This window comes from Carassius auratus, linkage group LG48F (assembly GCF_003368295.1).
Source record: "Carassius auratus strain Wakin linkage group LG48F, ASM336829v1, whole genome shotgun sequence".
NCBI lineage: Eukaryota > Metazoa > Chordata > Actinopteri > Cypriniformes > Cyprinidae > Carassius > Carassius auratus.
The window spans coordinates 2,801,824-2,814,790 of NC_039300.1; the positions used below are offsets into that span (position 1 = coordinate 2,801,824).

The window sequence follows — 12,967 nt, forward strand, 5'->3', positions numbered from 1 at the left end:
TAAATCTGGACCTGACACACTTCTGGTAATCATCCAAGCGAGCTAATGCTGTGGCTTTATATGTATGTGTGATTAATCTGCTGGCTCATATAGCTTCACGTGTGTGTGTGTGTTTGAAGGTGAGCCGTGAGCTGCTGGATAAGGTGCGTGAGGTGGAGGGGCGTCTGCAGACACACACAGCGGTCCAGGACGAGAGGAGGCTGGGGTCGTACACACAGTTTCAGGAGCGCATGAGCAGACTGGGCGGCTGGGTTAACATCAGCAGCCAGTCTCTGAGCGACGTCACACCGGCGGAGAGACAGGTCAGACGCTCAACACACTGCATCTCTGTAGAGCACTGAAAGAGTTCACCGGTGCAGATTCAGCTCTGCCAAAGCTGAGTGACTTTCTTCTGTGGAAGGAATATAGGTAACCAAGTAGTTTGGGTGACCATTGACTTCCATTGTGTGGAAAAACACCGACACATTTCTCCAAATATCTCCTTTTTGTCTTCCAGAGACGAAAGAAAGCATCGAGTGTAGTGTTTTGAAATGCACTGAGATTGATTATATATTTGCAGCATTTGAATTTCTGGGGATCTGTTAGCTGAATCCATCACTGATTTCAGATCTTTATTTTTCTTTCTTTCTTTAATATCAACATCATAAAATGCATGAAACATTACATTAATTTCCTAAACTGGGCTTAATGTAAGAACTGCAGTGTGTTTGTGAGTTGACTAAAATCTAATAATTAATTAAACACTAGAAATATTAGAAATATAAATATTCAATTTGTTTACCTGCATGCCACTGTGACTAAATTTGTTGTTAAATGATTGAAATATATTTCAAGCAAATAGTTAATGTCAAATTGGTTTTGGCTGACAAATCATTTGGGAATCCATTTAAACAAAAGAATTAGGGAGAATCAATACATTATCAATGATTAACTGTCAGAATATAATACTGTAGATAATATGTCATCTATAAAAAGTATCTGTAATCTGATTATGAGCAATATAAAATATAATTTTTGTATTTATGTAATGTGGATATGTAATCCAGATTGCATGTAAGCAGTTAGTACCCAGCTCTGTCTGTTAGATGCTTATTTAGTCTTTTATGTTTTGGTCTAGTTCATCCCAGTGAAGGCAGAATATCTAACAAATGATCATCCGAGTTTGACTGAGATCTGACGGACGTGTGTTTGTGTAGGGTCTGGAAATGTCCATGCGAGAGCAGAAGCGGGAGCTGGAGGAGCTGTTGTCTTACTCTATTGAACTCCAGAGGAAACAGCTGCTTTTACCACAGGAGAAGGTTTGTGTCACAAAAAAAAAACACTTACTTTTTATCATTAAAAGTGCGTTGCCAAAGCTGTTTTTAATGTATGAAAAGTAAGGGAATTTTGCCTAAATCATTTAAGCTTAATGCTAAAGATCTGCTCACACCAGAGTTACTTTAATATCATTGAAATAGTTTTTTATACAGTTACGATTTTGAATTAGACTTTATTATATTTTCTATTTTAATATGTTTTTGCTTAAACTTTAGCTGCAGTGTTTTTTTAATCATTATTATTAGTTGTTTATAATTTTTAGTTTAAATTATTAATTATTTAGTTTTTGATATGAATTAGTTTTATTTAATTTAATTCGAGTTGTTTTGCATGTTGCTTTGGAAACTAGCTGAAATTCATTCATTCATTTCAGTTAACATTTATTCCAACTACAAGTGTTATTTGATCATTGTAGTTTAACAGTAATAACCCTAGCTTACACCAACACAAGTGTTTTTCACATGCAGTTTTTCAGTTCATACAATGCATAATAAACATTGTGAAGTCTAACATTATTTGCTGTAACAGTAATTACTTTTCAGATATTTGTATTTTTAATGGTTTTAAAACACCAAATGCAAGAGTCCAGATGCACTTCTGTTATTCACTGATGAGCGTCGGTTTTAGTTTAAAGCAGTGGCATGTGATAAAAAAACACAAATCTTACTGGTTGGCCAGCTTTCTTCACAGTGCAATGTAAAAGAGATTAAAACAATCAATTAAAAAGAAAAACTGTTGAATTGACAATGCAGATGTGGTGTGAACAGACATGGATGTGGTAACGCTCAAAAATGTGCACTCTACAATCAACAGTGAACTCTATAACTACACTGGAAGTAAACAAATTGTCACACAGCACTTACTCCATTATTGTTGTGGTTTTGTTTGCAAAGTGCAGAGATGGATGAGAATGAAGTGGATGTATGTGTGTTTGTTTAGAGTAAAATCGAACAGTTGGCAGCAGACTGGAAAGCTCTGGATGCCAGACTGAAAGAGCCTCTGTCTCCAGAGCTGGCGGGCCCGAGCTACCTCCAGCAGACGGCCACAGAGCTGGCGGGCCCGAGCTACCTCCAGCAGACGGCCACAGAGCTATCGGACTGGCTGCTCCTCATCCATCAGATGCTCAAATCCAACATCGTCACGGTGGGAGACAAAGAGGAGATCCACACCACCATCGGCCGCCTGCAGGTCAGACCACAGAGTTACACCTGAGAGAGACGTTTGGCTTGATAGGGTGGCAGATAGCTTGCAGATTTTTCTTTCAATAGAAAATAAAAGCAGTGAATAATGGCTTTGTTTCTGTCTGCAAATAATTATTATTTAGAGCCCTGCCTGACCAACATCTGGGCCGCTAAACCCTGGTCATGTTTAAAGCCCTGTGCTGTGTTTGTTTGTAGGCGACTAAAGTTGATCTGGATCAGAGACATCCACAGCTGGAAGACATCATCACTCTGGCTCAAAACATCAAGAACAAAACCTCCAACCTCGACGTGCGCACCTCCATCTCTGAGAAACGTGAGCATATATCCATCATCATCTTCTTTATCTCCGCCTTAGTCTGGATCTTGTTTTTAGCATTAACCTGTCATAGTCTTATTCTTAATCCTGTTTTTGACACATATATTAGGTGTGTAACAGTTCAAATTACTCACGGTTCGGTTTGTACCATGGTCACGGTTTCGGTACAGTTCAGTATGTGTTATGTTTAAGGGAAAAAGGACTGTACTGTCAAAAAGAAATAAGAACAACTAATCAAACTAGGTAGGTTTAACAATAGTTCTTAGCTGCAGTAATTTAATAAAGTCATCAAATGTAAAATAACATTGCATGTTTGTATAAATTAAAGATTAATCTTAATTAAAGTTACAAAAGCTATTCAATCAAGAGCAGTGAGTTATTTCCTTGTCTTTTGTTGTTCGAGTAACATTAAGAAAGTGCTGTCACTTTAAGACAATGCACGGCATTGACATTGTCCATCCGTCTATATATCTATCTGTAAATCTATCTATCTATCTATGAGCCTGTCTGTCTGTCCATACATCTGTCTGAGGGCTGTATTAGTGAAGAAGCATGTGGATGGCATCTGTTGTGTGAGATGGTGAGACTCATTTCTCTCTTGCTGCTGTGTGTCAGTGGAGAAGGTCTGCAGCCAATGGGACGGCACACAGCATGGCTTGGAGGCGCGGCTTCTGCAGCTGGAGTGCATGATCGGCCACAGTGACCAATGGGAGGAGCAGAGGCACAAGGTGAACGCTCTGATTGGACAAAACGAGATGCGTCTGAACAACCTGCTGCAGCTGAGCCGGGAGCCGCTTACCAAACAGATCAGTGACAACAAGGTGAGATCTTGACTTTTCACCTTTGACCTTTGTAACCTTAAAGATTTGCCATCATTTTGCTCTTCTTCCAGTTTAAAATAAGATCATTCAGAAGTGTGAAAACTCAGTCTCAACTCAGACACATGCATTTTCAACGAAAGCAACAGTGTTTTCAGTTTATACTGGGATGTGGATCAGTGTGATTTGTAGTTGAGCGAACAGGAGAAATCCATCAGGCTTTTTTGTGGCACTTTTTGTCATTTAATTAACATTAGAAGTGACCCTATTAATAACATCTGAATCTTATCTGTACATGCTTTCTTCTAGTTATATGAAAAGGCTTTCCCTAAAGTGGGTATTAAAGTGAAAAAAGACACTCATATTATGTTTTGTCAGGAAGTGACACAATGAGATTGCTGATTTAATTAAAAGCAAGGAGTGACTTTTAAGTTCTTGTTCCAATTAAGCCCACTATAATTTTTTTTCAATAGAAAAGCTTTGCATTTTTTTATTAAATAAACACTTCAGATGTGATTAATGTTTGATTAATCATCCAACCTAATTAACGAACTGCCAATCAAACTGGATAAATGGATTACAGCTTCAGCTGCAGTTCCCCCCCAAAATGTACATTTGCTGAAAATGTACTCCCCTTAAGACAATTCAAGATGTAGAAGAGTTTGTTTCCTCATCAGATTTGGAGAAATGTAGCATGCTATCACTTGCTCACCAATGGATGCTCTGCAGTGAATGGGTGCCGTCAGAATGAAAGTCCAAACAGCTGATAAAAACATCACAGTAATCCACAACACTCCACTCCATCAATTCACATTTGGAGAAGTGAAAAAATGTGTGTTTATAAGAACACATTCATCATTTAGATGTTTTTAACTTCAGACTGTTGCTTCTGGCTAAAATATGAATCCATAATAAAGCTTTATCTGTGAAAAAGCCCAACTCCTGTTGTTTTCTCATATCAAAGTCCTCCCACATATTTAGTTTAGAGCTGTTTCCGACTGTTTTGGCTTGTAAGCGCTGCTTGAGCTGTGCAGATTTCTCTCCTGATTCACACCTGACAACTTTTCACTGGAGAAAGTAATATTATGTAAAGAAGACTCATTTGAGCCCACATGAGCTCAAAACATTAAAAACATCTAAATAATGTTTCTTATAAACACCCAAGACTTTAACTGATGGACTGGAGTGGAGTGGATTACTTGTGTATTATCGTAATGTTTTTATCGTCTGACACTCATTCTGACGGCACCCATTCACTGCAGAGCATCCACTGATGAGCAATTCATGGACAGGAATCATTGAACAACAACTCTAAACTTTGTATCTGTATGTTTGTTAAGTCTTATCATGTTCCTTGTCAACTGTTCATATATCTTCCTTTTAAAAAGTCTGCAGTCTCTCAGAGAAACGTTCTCTGTTTCACTTTATCTCTGGTTCTCCCAGGCAGCTCCATATTTCTCTGTCAGTGCAGCAAGCCTCTCTTATTTTTAGGCCTTATCGTCTCATTTTTTCAACTTTAATTTATTTTCTCAGCACGAATGTAATATAAGTTGATGAGTTCAGAGCACAATAAATTCAGTACCTGTGGTTTTAGCTTTGTTATACAAGGCTTTATCTTTATATGTGCGAATAGCAGCGTAAACAAGACCATGAGGATTATTCATTCACATTAAAACATGTGTGAAGTGTGTCTGTGTTTCTAAAATGCAGTGTCTTGAAAAGGTCTTAAAGTCTTAAATTTACCCCATAACAAATATCTGCATCTCTTATTTATAATCTTGTTTTATTTTTCCAATGACCATTGTAATTCTGACACAAAAACCTTACCTTGTTTTCACAAGTATTACCGCTATAAATATAACTGCACTAATATTAATGAAATATTCATGTCTTTAGCTTTAATTTTAACAGGGTTTAAAATCTTACATATAATCTAGATAATAACATATGTAAGACAAAAGGGCTTCTCATCCATTAAGTGAAGAAATGATTGTCAGATTAAACATTGCATTAAATAATGAATGAATGAGATTTCATATTCGTCTTGTAGACTCTTAAGAGCATTTCTGAGTCACTGTGCACTTAATAGCACAAGTGTAAATGTGGCTTTTGAATCGACACACACACACCGACACACACACTACTGAAACGCACCTGTATGGGGTGCTAGAGTCATACTTTATCTACCGTATTGTTTAGCATTCATATATTATTCAGATGTTTTAAACAAAGCAGATATTTTAGGCAAGAAGGTATGTTTTCGTGTTTGCCTTAGGTTAGAAATAAATGTTTTAAGGTTGTTTGGACTGATTCCCTGAAGTCATTTGAGTTAAAGTTGCAGACTTGCATGAACTAAACATCATCTAGACTTCTATAGCGACTCCACCGTTTTCGTTGAGCTTTTGTCGTGCTGTTTAGACGGTAGCTTGATTTATTGATGTTTTTTTGCTGTCAGGCGTTCTTGCAGGAGCTCAGTCGAGGACAGGAGAGCCTGACGTCCTTTAATGAACTGTCCAATCAGCTTCTGCAGGAATATGCCTCTGACGACACGCGCAAGGTCAAAGAGGTCATGGACAAACTCAACACGGTGTGGAACAGCGTCAGTAACAGGTATGTGTTTGCACACGGATGCGCTCATACATCCACACACCGACGAGGAGCGTTCGTTTCCCTAATCTAAAAAGAAATGAGAGGAAATTAATCATACGCACACACACACACACTGAAACAGCATGTTCATTATGCTTTCATAAACCACATTTAAGTAGATACTACCTTTATTATTCTTTTATAGTAAATGTTTTATAAATATTGCATTATGATTGCACAAATATTACCACTATAACTATTAATGCACTAATAATAATTAAATATGCATGTGTTAATAAGCATTTGTAATCTGGTAGCAGTTGTTTGGATTTCTTCGGCGTGGTTGATTTTCCCGCCGTGTTGTCATCAGGGCGTCGGATCGTCAGGCTGCGCTGGATTCAGAGCTGAAGTCTCTCCAGACGTGTCTCCGAGAGCTCGAGTCCTTCCTCAAGTGGCTCCATGAGGCGGAGACTACGGTCAGCGTGTTATCTGACGCCGCCCAGAGGGAGGAGCTCTCGCAGGACTCCACCCACATCACAGAGCTCAAAGGGCAGCTTGGGGTAAGCGCTTCAGACTTATGTTCCATTGGGACTGGAGGCAACTTTGCGACCCAGACATAATGAAAGCCAGATCGGAGCTTGTGTTTTTCAGCTAGCACTTGGGAGTTTTGTTCTCTTTGTGCAAAATGCATTTGATGATCGGTGTGTGTGGACTGCAGGTGGTCCATGGGTGTACTGTCTGAGGTTTAGACAAATCTGGGACATACGGGAGCTAAAGATATTCAGTTATCCCTGTGTCAGTCCTCATTAGTTCCCCCATCAGCCAGAACACGGCATACGTGTAATCAAGCTATAGATCGTGTCAGCTGTTACTCGACATCTTCAGTTGTTTGCGGAGGCTGTGTTTGTCCTGTGAGATTCATGCATCACAGTTTGATCTCTTTATCTGCTGTCCGCTCTAATCACGACTGTACGCTATCACTGCCTACTACGATTCAGCAGCCTACACACTGCAGAGACACTAAAGCACAAGCTGTCAGCTTGTACTAAAATAAACTGTCCCGGCTGTAAAATGTGAAGTCGCACAGATTCATTGAATAATCTTTTATTGTGATGTTGCGTGGCAACAGATGGCATTTTTGCACCTGTGAAGGGCACTGTGAGGATGTTTGTAGGGTTAGTTGAAACCAAAGCGAGCAGCTGAATTCTTTCATGAAGGGCCCTTCCTGAAGGCCGTTATTGAGTGTCACAATTCAAGATTTTCAGGCATTACAGGGTCAAAACTGCTCATACATGTTTTTTATACTTATTCATTTGTTCGCTTTTGTTCATCGTTATACGTAGTATAATTTTCTCTCCGTTTTGGCCTTCCGTCCACACTCAGATTGTGTTTTTAGTCACAGAAAACAAACTTTTTGAAAATCCTCTCCAAAGTGGATACATTTGATAAACTTTTTCACTTTTGAGAACGATGACGCAAGTTTAGTCATGTGACACATATTCTGCCAATAGATGTCCGTGTTTATACTGGTATTGTGCACGTTATGTGCTATGCACTTTCACACTACTGCTATAGATGTGTTACTTTGTACACTCTTCATATCACAGTCCTGCAAAAATGAAAGCAGATTTACTTGCGATTGCTATTTGCGGCAAAACACGAGGGCAGTTGCGTTTTAGATCAGACGTACCATCGTGAGTTAGCTTGAAAACGCTAGTGTGGATGGAGAGCATGTTAAAACAAAAACGGCATTTTCAAATGTGTCCGGGATAATGTAGACGTAGCCTTAAAAGAGAAGTTGTCCTGTGGTTTCCTGACAAAATACAAACATTTGAAACCAAATTGTGGTTTGATTTGACAAACAAGCAAAATACATGCATACATATAAATATTAATTTCTTTCTCCATCTGTCTTCCACTTAGTCATTGACCGTTCATTTGTAGTCATCCATCATATATTGTCTTTTTTTCATGTGTCAAGGACATATTCAGATATTTCCTTGCAAGCGTGTTTGTAGCTGATGACTGGAGAAGGTTATGAAAGTGTTTCATCTTGGCTGATGTCTGTTTGTTTGACGTCAATGACAGAGAAATGAGAAATAAGAGTTGCTGATGTCTTTATGTTTTCAGTGAGCACTACTTTCCTTTTATTTGCTTTAATTAAACCTGCTGTGTGTAAGAGCGTAGTAAATCGTGTTTCTTTTCCTTGTGTATTTTTGATTATACAAAAAAATGTCATCTAATGCATGACATGATCTCATGGTTGGCATTTTGTTGTTTACTGTTGTTTGGAGTGATTTGTTGCCCATCCATCTTTGTCCCTGAACATCCCGATCCCGCTCAAATCACCCTGACTCACTAGTGGTTAGTGTGACGAGACAGACAGACTTATCAAACTCACATCAGGAGACAGACTCAGATTTGAGACGCAGACACGATGAGCGCTGCTTTAGCTCCAGATTGTAGTGTTTCTAACCTCTTGAATGTGAAATGTTGTGATGTATTTCTGAGTGAAACAGCAGGACTTGGTCCATCCAGACTTGATTAGATGGTGAAGAGTGGTTGTTGTATACTATTATGGAGGCAGGTGGTTGGAAGAAAGGGGCTGAAAATAGATTTGTGATGTTGACCTAAAATGAAATTAGAACTGACTGCGTTTACTTACTTAAAGGGATAGTTCACCTCAAAAATATAAATTCTGTCTGCATTTAATCATCCTCTTTTTTTTTGTTCCAAACTTGAATGACTTTCTGCTGTGGAACACAAAAAGAAGATATTTTGAAGACTGTGCTGGTTGCTCCTTTTCATAAAATTACAATAAATGAAGACTGGTGCATTCTAGCTTAAAAAGGACACAAATGCATCAAAACCGCACCGTAATGTATGTCTCATACACTGTGACCAAACATTTTAATTGTTATTTACTAAAATGTTTCCCTCTCTCCAGCTTTTGATTTTTACGACTGGTTCATTGAATCTGGATCAGAGTCATGAATCAGTCATTCAGATCGGTTTTGTGGATTGAATCAACTGATTTCTTAAATGGATCCCAACTCAAAAAAATAAATACATTCGGCTAGTGTAGTTGCCAACTTGCCAAAAATGCATTTTAAAAATACTTTGACAATGATTTATGACAAATTGGTGCCTGTAATTTAGACAACTCATAACCATAAATTTTCATTGGTTAAGTAATGTAATTGTAATATACAAATATCTAATTTATCAGTCAAAGCTGTTACGTGTTAGCCTCAGAAAATGACTTTTGTACTTAATATAGTGGGGTTTTTTTATTATTTAAACTAAACTTGAAATTGCGTGGAAAAGAGCGACCAGCGCATTCTTCAAAATTTCTCATTTTGTGTTTCAAGGAAGGAAAGTCAGTCATGCAGGTCTGGAATGACATTCATCAGACTAACTGTTGAATCTTTATTTTTGATTGAACTATTCCTTCGAGAAAGCAATGGGGTCATTATTGATTTCATTTTAGCTTCGTGAACATTTGTTGTCAAAGGTCATCAGAAGCGCAGAAGGAGATAATAATAGCACTTTCCCACAGTGAAAGAGCGAGTGCTTTCCCCTCCGAATCATTACTGTTCTCCTCGTGTCTCCCTCATTTCCCTGATGTGTCTCGCTGCTCTATTTCGCAGTCTCACAGGAGATGTGCTCTCTTTCAGTAAACTGTGTCACCCTCATTCATTCCCTTTATGAATTTAAACACCCTCTCGCTCTTTTGGTGCTGAAAGAGACCCTCCGTCTCTTGAATGCTCTCCGGAGTTTCTCTCCATCCGCTGTATCAGTCCTTCCCTCCCCCTTCTCTCATAGTCTTTTTTTGTTTGTCACGCAGTGTTAATTCTCTCTCCGTGACTCTTGTTTATCGCTGGAGAGGAGCGAGCACTCATGACGCGCTTGAGTGTGTGCGTGTGTGTGTGGGGCATGTTTGTCAGGGCTCGTCACATTTCGCTCAGCTGGTGGTGGGGGATATGTGAGCGTGCGTGAGTGTGTGTCTGTGTGTGTGTGGCGGTGAGGATGCATGCTCTCAGACGCTGGCAGTCGTGTGCTGGCAGAGTTAAGATGATGGCTGTAGTTCGGACGTCTCTGCAGAAAGTGGTGGTCTTCTTACACCGGCTCCAGAGAATGGCGATATCTTCACCGCGTTACCAGAAACTGTGCAAGGTCAGTGTCGTGTGCACGCTCCCGCTGATGTGCTTTCATCCCATCTCTGCTAGTTTACAGTAGTTGCTCTTAGTTTGCTTTCTCTCATCAAGTTCTAGTTAAACAGTTTCTTGGATTTCTTCTTGTATTTTTTATTTTTTTTGTGATAGAATTTTTCTTTCGCAGTGAGATCCTTTATTCTTGTATGTTTGCAGAAGTTTTGATTTCGTATTTTAACAGTGTCTTGTTTATTTGCATATCGAATGTTTGCGATTTGTAATGTTTAGTTCTGTTCTTTATACCAAATGGCAATATTGCTAACTTATACGAACCTTATAAGGACCAACATGAACATTTGTAAGACATCGATGTAATACGGTTTGATTAATTTTGATGTGATATCTCTGGCAAGAGTTGGATGAGGACAGCGATGCAGTTTCCAGTTGTTTGTCGTAAGATGATCAGAAATCCTACTCACTTTAGAGGGAAAAGGACATTTAAAAGAAATTAATTTGATGTAATATATAAGCTATGTTGATGGATTCCTGTTAGTAATGTCATATATGAGTGACGCTATATTTAGCTGCTGTCAGCAATCATCCTTTGAGTGTGTGTGTGTGTGTGTGTGTGTGTGTGTGTGATAAAGATTAGAGAAAGCAACAGCTGTTCTGATATTCAGTGTTTAGCTGAAATCCTCTCAGGATTTACACACACAACACACAGCACTGTTGAGAGATGGAGAGCTTTTTAAACAAAAGTGAGTTCATCTCTGTGTGTTTATGTGTGTGTTTATTAAAGAGACAGCAGCACGTGGCAGTGTCGTGTGTGTTATTGTAAGACAGTCGCGCCTCTTAAGTGGGTCATATTTAGCACTCGTTTTTGGTATTTTATTATATTGTTCTTAAACTATGTGTTTCCCAACTTTATGATGTTATTCAATGTGTATTGCATTATAAATAAATGCAATTTAGTGATTTAACATTTTTCAATCTCCCTGATCTTTTGAACAAACAATTAAACCCATTGTCATTCAGTCGGAGCTGGTCCAGCTGCTAAATGTTGATTGTGTTCATGTAAAAGCGTGCGGTTATGTATTTACATCAGTTCAGGAAAGATTTAAGATGCTTTTTGCATACAGATTAGCTGCTCTTGTTGCTTATCAGGTACAAAATTATCAGAGTTTTGTTCTAACCATATATCACGCAACAAGTGAAGACATTTTTTGGGCTGGTTGATTTCTATTTCTGTGCTTGATTTCTGTTTGATGTTCTGACTGATGTTGCACATGATTTTCACTTCCACTGTGGGCAGTTTATTTAGTAATTAGTGAAATCATGGCGTAGTGTCTGTCCGGTTGGAATATGTGACATACTACATCCTCCTTAGATCAGTAGAGCAAATAAATCCTGTTTTCGTGCTTGAACCTCTTGAAATCAACTAGTCAGTTTCAAGAGAGCAAGAGGATAAAAAAAGAACATGGAGTGGTGAGTTAAACTGGAAAATAAGGAGTGAAATTAAATCAAGCTCCACTTAATGCATTTAGCAGATGCTGTTATCTAAAGCAATATATGATATTTTTATATCGGGAACACTCACTGAATTCACCTGAAGTTAGTGTCTTGATCAAGGGAAAATTAAGGCTGGAAATCTTTAGATATCTCACGATTTGTTTCGTTTCAGTTGGATGATTTCAGTCAAAATGAATCTCAGTAGCTCTTCTTTTTTCATCAGTAACACAGGCACGAATCTTAGTTGAGATAAAGTGTACAATTCTGTGAGAGGATTTTATCAAAAAAAGTAAAATCATGCTCTGACTCCCAATAGAAACAGTGAGTGGTTATAAAAGTCTTGTATCGGAGACGGCTCTGTGGCTTTCCTGCTATGTAAATTAAATTCTGTATCAGAGCGATCATAAACTTTGTGGCTGTCAGTCAGAATGCATCTTGTTTTCTGTGGGTTACAGCATTTATTTTAGTTCATGCAGATCCTGGTGCTTGTTTTTCTTAAAGATGTTGTAAAATAAAGATTACTGGGCTTTTTTTGTCCATGGCTGTTAAAATTCTGAAGGCTTTCTCGTATTTGACATTTTCACAGAGTATATACCACTGCAGATGTGCTGTCCATGCTGTTTGTGCAGCATTGCACACTGTTGTTTTGCTTTGCCCTGCATGTGATTTTTTCAGTTATCCATTATTATCAGTAATTAACTCCAAATTCTGAAAATGACTTAGCGGTTCATAAGTCCCACATGTGAAATCCATCAAATGAAACCCACACACTTCACGAGCACCAGCTTTACCCTGAGGAACATAAGGTAGTCCTCACTCGATCAAGCAGCCCTTGGCCAGATGGAGGCGGTGCGGTGATCGTTTAAGCGTCCCTGGCCAGCACTGCTGGCTCTGCACCCTTGGGAAGGCATCAGTCATTCTGCGCTCAATTACTCTCTCCTGGGACGAATCCATCTTTTGGAGATCATTCGAGCCTCCAAAGACCTCTTCTCCTGCACCACTTCCATATGTGTGAGTGATGAATGAGCCCGGTTCAAAATGAGCCTCAATTCCACATCTGGC

At 38.8% G+C, this 12,967-nt stretch overlaps 1 protein-coding gene across 6 annotated transcripts in view; it reads left to right on the forward strand.

The window, feature by feature from the left end:
- Window positions 1-12,967, forward strand: part of LOC113068683 (utrophin) — a 208,062-nt gene that overhangs the window by 90,568 nt on the left and 104,527 nt on the right. For 5 of the 6 annotated variants that reach the window (XM_026241497.1, XM_026241501.1, XM_026241499.1 and 2 more), the window contains 7 exons: window positions 120-302; window positions 1,197-1,298; window positions 2,257-2,505; window positions 2,715-2,832; window positions 3,451-3,656; window positions 6,109-6,263; window positions 6,613-6,802. In XM_026241497.1, the coding sequence (XP_026097282.1) occupies window positions 120-302; window positions 1,197-1,298; window positions 2,257-2,505; window positions 2,715-2,832; window positions 3,451-3,656; window positions 6,109-6,263; window positions 6,613-6,802 (1,203 nt within the window). Of the gene's footprint in view, window positions 1-119; window positions 303-1,196; window positions 1,299-2,256; window positions 2,506-2,714; window positions 2,833-3,450; window positions 3,657-6,108; window positions 6,264-6,612; window positions 6,803-10,092; window positions 10,419-12,967 lie in introns of those variants that run through there. The other variant, XM_026241503.1, reaches the window with a different exon arrangement.